At 39.5% G+C, this 17,785-nt stretch overlaps 1 protein-coding gene across 1 annotated transcript in view; it reads right to left on the bottom strand.

The window, feature by feature from the left end:
• Window positions 1-1,045: 1,045 nt before the first annotated feature.
• LOC130928036 (oocyte zinc finger protein XlCOF6-like) overlaps window positions 1,046-17,785 on the bottom strand; it is a 33,943-nt gene continuing 17,203 nt past the window's right edge. Inside the window, exon 3 of the mRNA XM_057854229.1 lies at window positions 1,046-5,833. Within this exon, the coding sequence (XP_057710212.1) occupies window positions 4,194-5,833 (1,640 nt within the window). The 3' untranslated portion in view covers window positions 1,046-4,193. The remainder of the gene's footprint in view (window positions 5,834-17,785) is intronic.

The raw sequence follows: 17,785 nt of genomic DNA, 5'->3' as shown, positions 1-17,785 counted from the left end.
TCAAAATGGGTTCAATGGATTTTTCAATATTCTTGATAAACGATTTATCTTTTAATAGAAAAGTTTGTAATCGCCACCTAATTGATTTAGTGTCAGTATTATCCAATTGTATTTTTATTGATACAGGTGCATGATCACTCATCACAATGCTATTATACCAACATTCTTCCACGTTTTTGTAATGTATTTGATATTAAAAAATAATCAATGCGCGAATGGCTTTTAAACCTACTTGAAAAACATGAATATTGTCTGATGGTTGTGTTTCTCGCCCTCCATACGTCTTGTAATGCAAGGTCATGCATATAATTTTGTAATAATTTTCTAGATTTTATATGTGTGTAATCATTTTCAGTGGACCGGTCTAATACTGGGTTGAGAGTGCAGTTAAAGTCCCCCCCAAATATTTTCCATCAAGAGCAGAGATTATCAGAAACAGCTTACCAAAGAATGATAGGGAATCTTCATTAGGGCCATATAGATTAACAAGATTTATTTTTTGTGAATAGATTGTGCCTTGAACAATAATATATCTTCCCCCTGTGTTAACAATAAGTTTAGATTTTTGAAATGGTATTGATTTATGAATCAACGTAATTACCCCTCTAGCTTGGCTAGTGAAGGGAGCATGAAACACCTGACCTGGCCATCTTTTTGTTAACATTTTAATATCTGATGTTGGTAGATGAGACTATTGAATAAAAACTATTTTTGATTTAATGTCTTTAATTTTATTCAATATTTTCTTCAATTTTGTTAATTTTCTTATGCCCCTGACATTCCAACTAGTTATTATTGCATTGAAATTGTTTTCTTGGCTTGTCCTGTCCATGAAATGTTTAATTTACACAAAGGAAGGAACAATATATATATATATATATATATATATATATATATATATATATATATATATTTCTTCTTCTTTGCAAGCTTACACATTCATCCACACTCTCACGCCTACCTAACATGCAAAAAAAAAAAAAGAAAGAAAAAAAAGAAAAAAAACAATCCCTTGCCCAACCCCTGTATTCCATCCAGTGAAATACAAAGCCCACCCAAAGTGAGATAATCATGTGTAGGGATGCTGATCCACAAAACTGGAGAGCAGCTAATCAACGTGGCACTCACCAAATTACCTATAACAAAGTCCTTAGTCCTTTCTTAAATGCATCCACTGTCTGCGGGGCTCTGAGGTGGTCTGGGAGGGCGTTCCACAGACGGGGAGCAGCAGCTGCAAAGGCCCTGTCGCCCTTTAAAGCATGGACGAGTCTATCTGCAGCAGGACGGGCGAGAGATGGTCAGAGTTTGGCAATATTGCGGAGGTGAAAAAAGGAGGTTTTGCAAATATAATTGATGTGATTGTTAAAGCTAAGATGGGGGTCAAACCTGACTCCCAAATTAGTCATAGAAGGGGAGAAGGAAAATTTGTGGCCGAAAATGGAGACTGAGGAAATGGGGGCGGAATGGAGCTGGTGAGGAGGACCCATGTGAATAGCTTCTCTTTTGGCGCTGTTCAGCTGCAAGAATTTTTACTCATCCAAGCCTTTATCTCCTTGTTCTAATTAAAGATACAAGATAATATCGGTTACCGATAATTATCGGCCGATAATGGCAATTATGACGTCACACAGATAATACAGATAAAACAATAAAAAAAATCAACCGATAATGCAATCGGATAATCATATACTTGATTTAGCCTCCAAATGTGCGCAACCAAGCAGTTTTCTCCACTTTTCCACCTCCGCCTGCTCAACCCCTCCCCTCTCTGAACCCACTGTGGGAGGAGGGGTTGAGGAGTACGGCGTCATAGAGGAGGTGGTGTTACACATCAGTGTTGAGGCACTCTTACTAGCGTGCGTTGCTTTTCCCGTGTGTGAAATGGAATAAACGACGCTCTCGCCATCTACAAAACAGTTCCACGAGGCGTAAAGAAAGCGTCCTCATTGAACACCACTAGCAGTAACCCAGCAGCCATTTAAAACTGCATTACAATGATTTTTGGAACGAATACGAGGCTGTTGCTAGCGCGAATGCTAAAGCTATTGTAAACACAAATAAACTATAAAATAAGCTAAGGGGCTTGTGACGATACAGAGACGCTGCGGTCCTCCCGGAGTCGGGTTGTTAGGGAATGCAGCCCAAAGCGGGTGGTAAAATCCCATCTATGGCTAAACACCTCACGAGACCGACAGTCAACAAGTAGCTGTCTTCCGACGGAGCCCGCCGGTCTGGTCATGCAGGCCGCCGCCTCGCCCTCGGCAGGCAGAGCAGAGCCAAGCACTGAATATGCTGCAGCGAGCTGGCCGGGGTGGGCGGATATCCGGTACGAACTTAGCTGCCGCCGCCACTCCGGTTCGAGACAGAGGCCTGGCGCGGGTGCTAATTTGGCAGCCAGGCGGACTGAAGGGCACAGGCGGGGGGAAATTCCCGAAATGACCGATAGCCAAACCCCTGGATGAAAAAAATAACGCAATTTATACGACCACGATTCTTCGTGAAAGACATGCCGATCACCTCAGTTTTACCACGGACATTTACACAAGTGATGTCAAGAAAGCATGTTTTTCATGACGGCACAGTGGTTAGTTGATAATTTTAACATGCACCAAACCACACAAAGAAGTCATCCAGTCAGTAATGCATTCAGTACGCTTTAAATTTATGACGTCTTAATCACATCATTCTTCTTAAATCTAGTCAAATAATTTTCCCCAGCTTATTTGAGTGTTGAAGACTAGTTAACAGATGAATGTGGCAGATTATTCCACTTACTTGAACTAAATATTGCCATTTGTTTTTATTAAGCCCAAACATCTAAAAAATGTCATTTTTCACCTAAATCAAGAAAAAATTGCTTTCAAATAATATTTTCCACCATACATATTCTCGAATAAAGAACATTTCTGACAATTTTTTTTTTTTTTAGGATTATGTATAATTTATTGCTTAAAATAAGGCTGTTAAGCTTATTTTCAGCTGGCTATTTTTCTTCAAGGAATCTGAGTGAAATATACTTTAAGTGCTGGCGGTTAATTTCACTTATTTCCAATAGATTTACACTGAAAACAAGGGAATTAAACTAGTTTTAAGGAGTTGTGTTTTTGCTGTGTAGTAATGTTATACGTTAGGAATGGCTTACTTTTAAAGCCATTTTTGTGCAACTTATGTATTTACTCTGAGTAATTGTTGCCAAAAGTTTACCATTACACAATGTCAGACAATCTGTCTTTATTCAGATGTTGGAATTTACTACTTTTTCACATTTGATGTTGGAAAAAAAGCGCAATAATATTTTTGCACAGTAATATTTTCTCTTGTGTATACTTTAAAATTTTACATAAATCTTTTAATAAAATTATCGGCTTGACATTATCAGTTATCGGTTGGAACGAGGAGGAAATTATCGGTTATCGGTATCGGCTGAAAAATGCATTATCGTGCATCACTACTTCTAATTAACTTAGTGTTCTGGTATTGGAAATAAAAGTGCCCATGTATGTTAATGCAAATCCCCGCAGCTAGACGGCGCAATGACACACGAACACATTTGAAAACTAAAAGGTCCAATAAGACTCTGTTTCACACCCCCTTTTCACAACGCTAAAATAAATTGCACACGAATAAAAAACAACAAATATTATGGCTAAAAAACATATTCTACCAATTTGAAGACACCAATGATAGATTTCCTTTCAGGACTCCACAATCTAGATCCTCAACTAACTTTTCCCCACTGGGCACTATTACTATCATCATAATCATGTTCATTTTTGACCTCCAATTGAATTTTAGAAAATGTCCCAGTTTTTGTATCGTGAAAATTCATATTTGCGCCTTGGTAACGTTTATCCCCTCACAAAAAAATCATTTGTGAGCAAGAATTGATTTTTCTATTATCAGTATTTTTGCAATATTTAACAATATATTCTAATTTCCCTTTTCAATTTCCTGATAGTGTTATGAATGATTTGTAATTTTTGGAATTTGGGGTCCGCGGTTTCAAATATTAAATGTGAAAAGTGTAGTTTGAATAGGAGATTATGATATAAATGATGCCAGTTGCCGAGAGACCCAAAGGAAAGACGTTGATGGCCAGAAAAGGTAAAACACAAAATGGCAAAGTCCAAACAGAAATGCTATCACAAAAATACAGTGTACCACGAATACGAACGTAATCGCCCAACCCTAGCCTAACCTAAAGGTTTTTCGCCAGTGTGGGTTCTTATGTGTTTTTGTAAGTTTATCTTTGCAGCGAAACCTCGACCACAAACTGAGCAGGAAAAAGGTTTTTCGCCAGTGTGGGTTCTTTCATGACTTTGTAGGCGTTGCTTTTGAGAGAATCCTTGACCACAAACTAAGCAGGAAAAAGGTTTTTCGCCAGTGTGGGTTCTTTCGTGACTTTGTAAGTGTTGCTTTTTAGAGAATCCTTGACCACAAACTGAGCAGGAAAAAGGTTTTTCGCCAGTGTGGGTTCTTATGTGTTGTTTTAGGATGCTCTTATGACTGAATCTTTGACCACAAACTGAGCAGAAAAAGGGTTTTTCGCCAGTGTGGGTTCTTGTGTGTTCTTTCAAGGATCGCTTTTGAGCAAATCTTTGACCACAAACTGAGCATGGAAAAGGTTTTTCGCCAGTGTGGGTTCTTGTGTGTCTTTTTAAGGTGGTCTTGTAACTGAATCTTTTATCACAAACTGGGCAGGAAAAAGGTTTTTCGCCAGTGTGGGTTTTCGTGTGTTCGTTTAAGTGTTCCTTTCGAGCAAAATCTTGACCACAAACTGAGCAGGAAAAAGGTTTTTCGCCAGTGTGGATTCTTGTGTGTTCTTTCAAGGATCGCTTTTGAGCAAATCTTTGACCACACACTGAGCATGGAAAAGGTTTTTCGCCAGTGTGGGTTCTTGTGTGTTTTTTTAAGTGTTCCTTTCGAGCGAAACCTTGACCACAAACTGAGCAGGAAAAAGGTTTTTCGCCAATGTGAGTTCTCGTGTGTTTGTTTAAGTGATCCTTTCGAGCGAAACCTTGACCACAAACTGAGCAGGAAAAAGGTTTTTCGCCAGTGTGGGTTCTTGTGTGTACTTTTAAGGCATTCTTCTGACTGAATCCTTGACAACAAACTGAGCAGGAAAAAGGTTTTTCGCCAGTGTGGGTTCTTGTGTGTACTTTTAAGGCACTCTTATGACTGAATCCTTGACCACAAATTGAGCAGGAAAAAGGTTTTTCACCAGTGTGGGTTCTTGCGTGGGATATGAAGTTGCTATTGTGCCTGAATCTTTTCTCACAAATTGAGCAGGCAAAAGGTTTTTCGCCAGTGTGGATTATTGTGTGTTTTTTTAGGTTTCCCACTGAAACAAAATCTTTTCCACAAACCGAGCAGGAAAAAGGCTTTTCACCAGTGTGGCTCCTCATATGCATCCGACAATTATACTTATTAGCAAAGGTTTTCCCACACTGAGAGCATTTGCAGAGTTTGTTGTCACCGTGAGATGTATTATGACCATCATCAATGTAAGGTGAGTGTGACATGGTGCCATTTGTGTCTGAAGTAGCGATGAAAATGTCTGCTTGCAATCCTTCTGTTGAGCTGCTGCCGCTTGGAGGCTCCGCCAATCTGCTGGCCTCACTTAGACCATCTTCACTCTTCAAGGGATCACCAGTAGACCTGGTGATATGCTCCTCCTCTTCCTCCTTTTTACCATATGGCAGCTCCTCCTCGTCCTTTTTGATTGGAAGTTGCTTTTGTTGACAGGGCTTTGGCTCCTCTTTGATTTGGGGGAGCTCAACACCCTCTTTTACGCCAGGAGATTCTGGCTCAGCACCAAGATATTTTCTGAAACCTGCAAGACACAAGAAAATCAATTATATATTTTATGGACCACCACCGTTTCATCGGCCAGTCTTTTCTTTGTGCAGAACTTGAAGATGAGAACAGTGATCCCTCAAGACTTCCCGGTTTACGTTGCGCGGGTACAGTTCATTGCAGGGTTTGAAAATATATTCATCAAAAAATAAAAGTGAAAAAATACTCGTCAGTTCATTTTGAGACACAAGAGACATTGTTTCGCATAGAGGTGTGACCGAAAATTCGGTGTCCAATGTTATAATTGTTGTCATAATTTTGTCCACGAATGATCAACGAAGTGATAAGAACAATCATCCAATCTCATCAACGTCTCATCTACGTCGGGCAGAATCCATTTTGGATGATTCCGTTGGTTCCTCTGACTTCAGTTCGCAGTTTTAACTTAGTCAACACTTTGCCAACTTCGACCGCAACTGATGAGGGTTTTTTCTAAACCGGAAGTTCGAGGCAGACACTGTCCAAGATGGCTTCGCCCATATTTCGCTCAGGAAACTTGTCTGTAGTTTTTTTTGTGTGTGTAAATATTGGTCAATACTATAAAAGAAAAAATAGACAAACACTTCAAGCACCATCAAAATATCCAAAAATTTAAATTGTTGTATAATGGTCTGATCACCATGTAATGACATTTATACCCCTTTCCCACTGCCCAAACTGGGCAAACGAGACTGTGGGAAACACTGCACTCCCTGTCGAGCGCAAATCATTTTTCTGAGTGTTATGTACTCATATGTTTACTTGCGTGCAATTATGTAGCCTTTTATTCTAAGTTAAGGCAACCATGCATTCACATTCTGGTTAGTTTTAACATATGCCATTTGGTGTCATAAAAGTAAGCAAAGTTATCTTAGTCCTTTGAAGAACACAAAGGTGTATAACATGATCCCCCTTAGTCTACTCAAGTCTTTAATAATCCAATATGGGGAAGTCACAGACGACCCCCAGAACTGTTGACCAATGGTTTGAATGATTAACGTTAACGCCCACTAGATTGTAAAATGTGAGGTATATAATGGAGTCGGATTGTGAAATATGTGTGACTCATTCATTGAAACTTGTGTTTATTGTTCGACCGCACCATGAGACTCAGTATTTGTGTGTCGACTACCAAGCGGAAGATAATGGATGGATGGTTGGACGTCATCCCAATAAATCCGATAACATAATTAATAGGCCCGATGGACAGACGTTACCTAAATTAATGACTATGTTAGAGGAATATGGCAAGCTATTGGGATATAAAATTAACATACATAAAACACAAGCCCTGACATTTAACTATGATCCTCCACCATAGGTTAAAATAATGTATGACTGGAACTGGGAGGCGGGTTCAATTAAGTACCTGGGTGTTCAGATACCAAAAGACATGACAAATTTATTCGAACTTAACTATAATCCCTTAAATTTAAAGCAGATCTCCAAAGATGGAACCTCATACCCTTCTTGAGTCTGAGTTCAAAGACAGAATCAATTAAGATGATCATACTTCCACGACTGCTCTACCTCTTCCAATGTCTACCTTTTAACATACCATTTAAACACTTTTTGGAATGGGAGAGGTTAATTTCAAGATATCTGTGGCAAGGAAAACAGGCTAAAATCAAATTTAAAACAATGCAATTGAGTAAAGATAAAGGTGGAATGGAACTTCTGAATTTACAAGATTATTTCTAGGCAGCCCAGCTTAAACCTCTAATTTGTTTATTTTCCCCAACATACAATACACGTTGGAAAGAAATTGAATGTAAAAGGCTGAAGGGAACTCCAATGTCTGCTTTGATGGCGGACATTGTATTGTGGCAAGGTTTGAACATTGCAGGTGGCAACATGACCCATCATTTACTGCAGGTCAGGCAGGAGAGCTGCAATAAAAATGTAGAATTGAGAACTCATTGAAAAGGTTAAGATGTTGTGTTTTCGATACAGAATTTACACCGAGCAAAACAGATACAAGGTCAGGCATGAAAATGGGTCAGGGGTTAAAAAGGTGAGAAAGGTGTGGAGGAAATATGTTCCGGCGTTCTGCCAAAATGTCCGCCGTCGGCAAAACGTCCTACATGTGGCGAATTTGACCATTTTAATTTTTCACATAAGGCTTAATATTCGAGTTAACGGGGGTTTAATTAGTTGAAGGAGTTGATTTCAACCACCATTGACTCGCGCTAGCTTAGCCACTCCGGAGCCCTGAAACTAACAAATAACTGTCAAACTGCACAGAATTTGTTCAAATCATTTCCAACGACTAATTAAACCCCAGCTAACTCAAAGATTAAGCCTAATGTAAAAAATTCTGAACTTCCCCTTTAAAATAAAGACCATTGAATATGACCCTTAAAATGTTGTCTATAAAAGTTTTAGAGCAATAAAACAAACAACACAAATGAATAAAATGAACAGGAATCCTTCAAAGTATTTCATAATGGGTCCAAATTATTTTTCGAACAGATCATGTGACTATAGAACCTTAGAGACAGCCGTTTGCATTGCTTAGCCAAAACTACAGCTGAGGAGGCAAGATGGATATTTAGAATTTCTTTAAACCTAAGCTTTCAAAACCCTCAACAACCACTGAGCTTGAACCGAGGATTGAGCACGAGCAGTATCAAAAAAGTCCTGGCTGTCGTGTTACCTGTTGTGCTGTAATTCCAAGTGGTGCTTGAATTGGATGCTTATAGCGGTGGACAGTCTTTTTGAGCCAGCGCAAAGTTTGCAGCGCACGGAGATATTTTTGTTATCTTTACTGGACAAAAATGTGAAGTAATGGCTGTGTTTCCAGTGTGCAAATGCAGCCGTTTGTAGTAAGAGTGTGACAATATCTCGATACAGCGATATATCGCGATATTTTGCAACCCGATGGGTTATCGATATGCTCCCGCCAAGAATCGATACTTTTATTTAACATATTGGCCATACAATGGAGTATGGATGCTGTAAACTGCTCAATGTTTGTTGAGCAATCCCTTGGCGGTCCACTAGGGGCGCTCGGGAGTGGCGGTGAGGGTAAAGTGCGCACAAGTTGTCTAGAGAAGAAGCTCCAAGTGGGTTGAAAAAATAAAAAAGCTCCGTGAGAACGGTGGAGGAAAAAATGAGAAAAATATTGCCACAAATCACACATGGGGACACACTTTAGATTTTACACCAACAAGAAAGGAAGTAAGGTGAACAAGGACTTTGCTGTATGCAAGAATTGTCTAAGAAAAATAAGTTTCACTGGGAGCTGGTGACGTAGTGGACACTGGAGTTTGTGAGCTTTGCTTTCATCACTTGAGGTAAGAAAGTTTTGCAATGTAATTGACTTTTTAATTTACATGTATTATTATGATGACATTTGGTGATGAATGATATAAAATAAACCAGGACCCTAAACTGGATGAAAATGAATATCGAACAAGCCCACATGAATTTACCGATTTATTTGAGAACCAATTTCCATCTAGTTTACTACACAAACTGTCATTACTGTCATTTTGATACAATAAGCTATAAAAATGGTTTGAATAGGTTCCAAGATATATAAAGTGATGTGCATGATAATTAATGTAGCCTACATATTAAAAATAGGTAATTATTGATTTTTTAATTTCTATACATTCAATTCATATTTTTTTTTAATTCAATACTTCCAATACAAAAAAAAAATCAGGATTTCAACTCAAACGCTATGAAGTAGCTAATATTTTTTGTTTTATTTTGTTTGTTTTTAAGGTGAGGAAGACTGTGACTGAGCAAGTCTGACATCTTAAATGCTGAAGCAGATAGCGGAAGTGCTCAAACCAAGCAACAAAGTTCATACACGAAAAAAACACCCACCAATTTGATCATTGCCCCACTCCAAGCTCAACTGCTGACACCTACGGCACTTTTTATTTATTTATTTTTTAAAGATTTAAAACTTTAAAGAAATCAAGGGTGCCATTCATCATGATCTCTCCAAGCGATATCAGTGGTCGTGGTTGGTTTCCTCTATATGTGCAGGGGCACAATTTGCAGTAGATTTATATTTTACAGCAATGTTGCACAGAAAAGGTGTCACTGTTTAATAAATGACTTAAACAGTATTTTTTCGATTTTCAAATATATTTTCTTTTTTTTTTCCGTTTCAACAGTTGTATCGAAGAATTTCATGTATCCAATTTCTGACCAATATATCGATAATCGCTGTATCGTGATATAATCGTTATCGTGAGCCTTGTATCGCGAATCGTATCGTATCGTGAGGTGCCCTGAGGTTCCCACTCCTAGTTTGTAGTATATCTCCTGCCTATTTCATTGCATCCTGGCGAAGTAGCAAGGCTATGTTGTTTTGGCCACAAACTCCCAGCGCTCACGCATCATGGTAATACACGTGACCCTTTTTGTTCCATCCCCGATTAAAAAATGTGACATGTGATGTCACTCCCATGACTACAGTATTCTTCATTCTACACACATTATGGGGCAATAACAAAATAGTAACGCACAGGCATCAAGGAAAGTAATTTTACTCAGATTACTGATTTAGAAAAATGAACGCGTTAGATTGTTCTTTACTGAAAGAAAGTAATCAGATTAGTTACGCATTACGATACCGCGTTATTGACAACACTGCTTTTATATTACCGTTAAATACACAAGCTTGACGCTACCTTAACGGGAGCTATTTTTTCACCGGACGCTCCGGCAGTGTTCAACGCAAGCTGCAACGAACGGCAGTAACTTTGTCATACCACAAAATATGAAAACGAAAACCATTACTCACTAAATTCAATATGCTGGCAAATGCATTCATCTAAAAACAATTGGGAGTGATACTTTACCTCCTCCAGCGAATGTGAATTTGTGCTTAGTACAAGATCATCTGTCGCAATTAGCGATCTTTGACGCTCTTTTTTTTTTCCCCTCCCCGCATACAAACTTGTTTCTCTCTCAGCGGCTGTGATTAACCTCAATGAAGTTGCTGTCCTAGCTAAGCCTTGACTATCATTCGTCTTTGTAAGTTTTTAGTAACTTTGTGTATTGAATTTGAAAGGAAAATGTGTGTTTTGTTTTTGACGAACTTTTTCATGAAGCTAAACTGTTGAAGCTACTCACATGTGGAAAAATACAAGTGTACAACGTTTTAAATGTATTCATTTGGTATATTTCAGTTACCACGATTTGAGAGATCAATAAATTGAAGAATTTACGCCTTGCATTTGGAGTGCTTGTTTTTGGGTTTGCTGGAATAGCGTCACTGACACACGCAGCATCAAACAGGGGAAGGGGTAAGCACTGCCGCGCCAAGCTAATTCTGGCTGCATTTTCGACACATGAAAAATAACGAATACGTACTACTGTATGACGGAAAATTTTAGTGGTTTTGTAACCGCGACGTTTTCATAGCATGGTAATCCGTGAAGGTAACTGGCACATGCCTACAAACGACCCCCCCCCCCCCTTAAAATTTTTTCTCCTCGATCTACACGATTCACGTAGGTCATCCTTTTTGACTTCAAAACGGCGAATTTCGCCGAAAGGTGAGAGATTTTCATGCCTGCAAGGTTTAAAAAGTCGATTTCATAAAGGTTTGACTTCATATCACTCATTCACACAAGATGATACATTTCAGGATTTTGAAAGCTTGACATCCAAAAACGGCCTACAAAAAGATGATTTTTTACAGATACCTTCAGGTTAGACACTATCATCATCACTACACTTTTACCATGATGTAACAAAGAACCTAACTAGACAAGAAACTCTGGTTCCACCAGAAACTGTAGATCTCTTTGAGGCGAAGACCTGTGATAAAGTTCTTTCCAAATTGTATAATATTATGAGGTCAACAAAGATGGATAATACTCATTATATAAAACAATAATGGGAAGGAATTATGCCACTTGATAAAATATGTTGGGAGAACATGTGCCAGCTGCAAAGGACCACGACAGGCTCGAATGTATGCCGCGAATTCTGTTGGAAAAATATTATGAGATACTTTATAACCCCATGCCTGCTGGAGTGACTGTGGAACAAATGGAGCGGACCACTCACATACATTTTGGAAATGCAATGTTATTAAACCCTTCTGAACTGAAATTTATGAACATTTGGAGAACATGTTCGGGCAACATATCCCTTTTAAATGCGAATGTCTGTATGAGGGTGATTTGAAGCTGGAAAATTGGAAATCCAATTATTAAAAAAACCATTAAAGATTTTACTCGCAGCTAAGCCTGTCCATACCTGTTAAGTTGTAGAAATTGCAAATAGGGAGATTTCTGTTTGCCAACCCCGATGACGCGCGCGCGCGCGACAATCGCTAAGACAAAATGCAACCATTTTTTTTTCAAGTTCATTTTGGTCACAACACTTGTGTAAAAATTAACTACACTGTCAAAGAACCTCTTTTTGGTGGCATCAGAGATAGTCTTCAACTTGCTCCATGTATTGTCTGGCATCATGTGATACTGCTATGTTGCCTGTGTCATGCCAGTTCTCCTTGTTCCTGTAATCAACATCTAGGATATCCTCAGCTTTCCTGATCACATCCATTTGCACAAATTTGGACATCAGCTTCCTCAGCAGCCTCTTCATCTCATCAACCATCACTCCAATTAGGGTTTCGTCAGACTAAATCAGCAAGATTAAAAACATTAATTACATCATTTAGAAAATTAATCATATTTGTTTTTAAAAGTATCTTTGTCATGGCAGTTTTTTAATTGAATTGTAACCTAGAATTGAAACTTTATATATTTTTTTTAAGCACAGTAACAATGATATAATGTAACAAAGTGTATAGTATACACTTTAGCTTTAGCATAATAGCGAATCTAAATGATTAAACTTCAAGTAAGTAACGATACGCTTTCTCACTTAAATTCATATATTGTGGGGGTAGGACCGCAGTGGTTTAATATTCCATGATGTTTGATCCACGAAAACAGAGTAAAGCAGCGACTTCTTCCTCGTCATCGTTCTCCCATCATTAGCTCTAATGCTATTAGCATTAGGCTAGTTAGCTATCGCTGGCAGGTAAGACTTACGGCAATTACGTTGACGAACGTCATTTTTCCCGAATACTGGAGGCCGACCAGGGTCAGCTCCATCTCTTCCTTCCAAAATAAAGACTTGAACCAGTCTAAAAGCCGGTTTATTAGTGCCAGCATCTTGGGAAGTCGGTGGTGCTTCGCCTCTTCCCTCCCTGTCAGATGTGGGCTTTTCCAGCTCTGAAGGGGAGGGAGGGCAGGGAAGTCGGAGGCGGCCAGGCTATTCGTTGTTGGTCACTTTCCGAATCGGGCCGAATGGTATCGTTACAAAACAGTGACAAACAAAAACGTAAAAAAAAAAAAAATTCACATTTTTGGAAAATCGGGAGATTTGGATTTCTAATCGTGAGGCGTGAGCATTGGGGTCAAAATCGGGAGTCTCCCGACCAAATCGTGAAACTTAACAGGTCTGCCTGTCGCAATATGCAATACTTCCATATATAGCACGGTAAATGAAAATGAAGGCGGAAAGTTTTCCTCTGCGATTTATCGCCTCGCGTGCATGTGCGTGGGCGCGTGCGGCAGACGTGCTATCAAAAGTTTGGCTTCCTTGTTACCATCTACGCAAAATGCATCTTAGTTCCGGGTCCGGCAAAAATAGCACCGGAGCCAATCCGTTCCCATTATATCCTATTGTTCAATGTATACCGGCCATGTCAGTGCTCCGGATTGACTGCGGACCATCTCTGGCGGGCTCCGGCACGCCGGATGGTTTAGGCTATTTTTTATTTTTGCCGGATACGCAAACGTCAAAATGGGCGGAGCCTGGCCTCGAATCAACAGCCCAGTTGCTTATTCACGGCTTAACCAGCGAACATGGACGAAGAACGCTCCATCATGGAGGTGGAAAGTCACAAAGTGATTTACGATGAAGCAGATCATCATGATAAGGACAACATTAAAAGGAGGCTGTATGGTGTCCTATAGAGCCTACCCACCGACGTCATAAAACCACGTGCTCGCTGTATGGTTCCGCCCACTTGTCCGTCATTTTGTCTCTGTATTAGCATTGGTTTCAATTGATCGAGGAATTTAAAATGCATTTCATGGAAGGTGCTTTCTGATGCCGTAAACTCACTGGATGTGTTGCATAAAAGGCGTTATGTGGAAAAGCTTCATTCTATACAGTCGCCAGATCCATATTTGATGCCTAAATCGATGATTTTTGACCGGCTGCCTTCACTGTCTCTGCCTGACCCTGATATTTACAACTATCTTGTCCACACAAAATCAGCCTATTCTCACGAAAGTTTGAAAAACTTTAAGAGCTTGGAGGCTTATAAATGCTACGTTGCTGGTTGGGTGAAACAGGTCCTCGTACACGAAAATTCGGCAGGAATCTTGTGCTCGGAAGGTGAGTTACGAAATTTTCAATTCAAAATCTTTTGTTCTTGCTAACATCCACTGTCAAGTCTAATGTATTTCATGTCATTTGTCAATGGAGCTAGGGCTTTTAATGTTTATATGGTTTAGCGATAGCACTCACTACATACATACGTGTATGTTGTCGGCGATTAGCCTAGCAATGATCTTAATTGTGGTTGTCAGCCCAAAACCCTCTAAATATATATTAAATGCATCTTACCAGATATAAAATGACTACTACATAATCTGTGGTAATCGTTTGGAGCCCAGTTTTCTCGTCGAATTGCAGCAGCCCATCTCGCTCTCTCCTCTCCGTGTCTCTCGGAATCCGGTAGAACTTCAAGTCTCTCCGTCTATCTTCTCTGTTATTGCAACCGACCGCCACACACGCCTTCACCATTTTGATTATTAATGTTAACGAGCAGAAAAACATGCCGTAAATAGGAGGAATGTACGTAGCCGTAACAGGTCAACACGATGTGTTGCCGGACAAGTGGGCGGCACCAGTCAGGAGAGCGGAGTTGTGACGTCACGTGGGTAGGGTCTATTATGTACGCTTTTCTGGCAAAGATATCAAACACATGACGTGCTAACAACTAGAGCTGGGAATCTTTGGGCACCTAACGATTCGATTACGATTCAGAGGCTCCGATTCGATTATAAAACGATTATTGATGCACCCCCCCCCCCTTTTTAAAAAAAAAAAAAAAAAAACTTTTCTTTTAATGTTATGTACATTAGTTCCAAAATTGTTCAAAAATACTCTCAGGCTAAACCAAACTACTATTTTAGTATCAAGTTAACATATAGCTGTAAACAAATATACAAAAATAACAGTAAATAAAAAACTCCAGTCCCCATTCTGTATCAGCAGCTTTAAACTACATTCAATTAATTTAATGTTGTGAATCAACAGTTAAAGTTGTTAAAATTGCTCCCGTTATTCCATAATTTCCCTTTTGTCTACTTTCGACATGTGAAAGTTTTAAAACCATTTTAAAGATAGATTCAAGTCAATATTTTATCGATTTAGGTTTATTTTAGATGAAAAGTTAATTAGGTTTGCTTGGAAGGTTCGCTACAACAGCCTTGCAGGGAAGTGTACTGCTTTAAGATGGCGGCCGTTTACTAACGCCCTTATCTAGCTTTTTGTAGATGTGCTACTAAAGCTACCGAATCTATATTGCATCTAGTCCTATATAAATGATATCTACCGTAACATGTGGATGTACTTTGTAGCAGCTTTTCGGCAGCAGTCAGGTATGTTGTTGTGTTTTTTTATCTCGTGGCATGAGTTGAGCTAGAGCCGTGAGTTAAGCATTGGCATTACCCGAGGGGCCGGGTAATGAGAAGCATGATGTTTAGCTACTCTCGCTTTGTTCCTCATTGCGTCCCGAAGGCCGTGCGGCGCGCTGAGTGTGTTGTACTTCCGCTTTACTTGGCATATTTCAATAATCGGAATTTGGATGTTTGTGAATCGTTCTCGAATCTTCCACGGCCGAATCGCGAATAATCTAAGAAAACATCCAATCAGAATATTACACAAGGAACGCCATAGCAGAAGCTACAGTATGAGGGGAAAAGTTTTCATTTGCCTAAAATGGGATGTCCCGATCCAGGTTTTTGCACTTCCGATCCGATACCGATATCGTTTTGCACTTCCGATCCGATACCGATACTGGTCGATACTGATACCGGCCTATCTGAGCATGTATTAAAGTTTAAAGTTATTTTGCCTCCTTATTTATTTGTCAGAGTCATGTTGAAAAGGGTTTTAGTACTCTTGATAACAACTGGCCAGCTGAATTAGGCGAGTTTGAATAACACACAACGGTTGGTAACAAGAAACTGACCTGTTTATTCAGTGATAAACACAAGGCATTATAAATAACAAACAGAAATGGCATAGTCAGTCAGTAAAACGTGCAAATAATATTGTAAACTGTCTTAAAAAAGCAAAACACACAAACAACCTTAGTGGAAAATTTCACGAACCGCCCAAGCTATTAGCTGCTTTTAATGTTTGTTTTAATGTAAAAATTATACAAAAAGCCTCTCAGGCTTAAATAAACGACTATTTCAGTATCAACTTAACAATTTAAAACAGTAAATAAAATACTCAAGTCCCCATTCTGTATCAGCAGCTTTAAAGTGCCTGTGACACGAAAAAGCATGTTTATTTCATAATACACGCGGTATTTTATGCTCCTGAATGATATGTACCGCTTGGATCTGTGTGGAAGCGATCGCTATATTTATTTAGTTTTTTGAATCCCGCGCCAGGAAAATGAGTGACTTCCGGCTTCGGTCTTGCATTAAGGAGGAGGGCGCTGTGACGTGTACGGTAGAAGACGTCCTCTTCACGCTACAGTGTACTGTTGTGTATGAGGACGAAGGATTCAGCTGATTTTGCGGATTAATACGTTTATTTTTCGCATCACGCCAGCCAAACGGCTGCAGAAAAATCATTCTGTATGAGGGAGAGGCGTATGCGCCTTTTTGGAGTTTCAAAAGGTTCCCATTCACCGTGGATATTTACTGTGGGACCATTGGACTTACGAGGAAGTGAGTAAACATCTTGTTTTGTATTATGTCAAATACGAATACAGCGATTACAAAGTAAACACTACAAACTTCCTTTAAATGAAGGACTACTAACGTTTGATCATTGATAGGCATGTAAAAAGCTGTCCTAATGGTCATTAGCAGCAGCCCGTTAGCTGCACAACAACTCCAGCCACCCTCCTCCGGGGAACGAACTGTAAATTGCTCTCCGCCGGGCGGTTTGCCGATCCGCGACGACAATAGACAACCGGGTCGTCATGTCAAATAATCCAGGATAGTTATGTGTGATTTTCCGCTTTGAAGACTTTGAAACATCACTCGGTTCGGGTTAGCATGTCGGCTAGCTGTCACGCCTTCTGGTTTGTTTACATTCTCCGAAGCCGGGGAAGGGAAATGACATATGTCCGATTTAGGTGTCATAAAATATAGTTCGGGAGGTGCGACAGTAAAGGTGAAGTCGAAAGTTTTGACCATTATAGAGTAATTTTGCCATGTCGTCCTGAACAAATGCATTTTTATTATTTCATATTCCATTCAGCACAAGACTGTTATTTGTCATGACCATGCCATTTATTTAGCAATTGGGGAAAATACTTGGATAAAAAGAATATCCTGTAAAAATATTGAAGTAAAGAGACAGAAACAATGACATTTTGCCGCTCTCTTCGTCGCGTTTTCCTCATTGTGAATAGTTCCCCCTCGACAGGCTGACTGGTCCTTCTCAAGCCATTTATATTGCTATTGGGGAAAAATACTTGGATAAAAAGAATATCCTGTAAAAATATTGGAGTAGAGAGACTGAAACAATGACTTTTGGCGGCTTTCTTCGTCGCGTTTTCCTTGTTCTGAATAATTCCCCCTCAATGGGCTGAATAGTAAAATCGATGAGCCCAGTCTACCGCTGACGTCATCCACCTGTTGGGGACGCTAAAGCCCTATAATGGTAGGCGTGGCTAACCGGCAGATTAAAAGGCTAATTTCTC

This window comes from Corythoichthys intestinalis, chromosome 13, assembly GCF_030265065.1.
Source record: "Corythoichthys intestinalis isolate RoL2023-P3 chromosome 13, ASM3026506v1, whole genome shotgun sequence".
Taxonomy (NCBI): domain Eukaryota; kingdom Metazoa; phylum Chordata; class Actinopteri; order Syngnathiformes; family Syngnathidae; genus Corythoichthys; species Corythoichthys intestinalis.
This window is presented reverse-complemented; position numbering and strand designations above follow the sequence as displayed.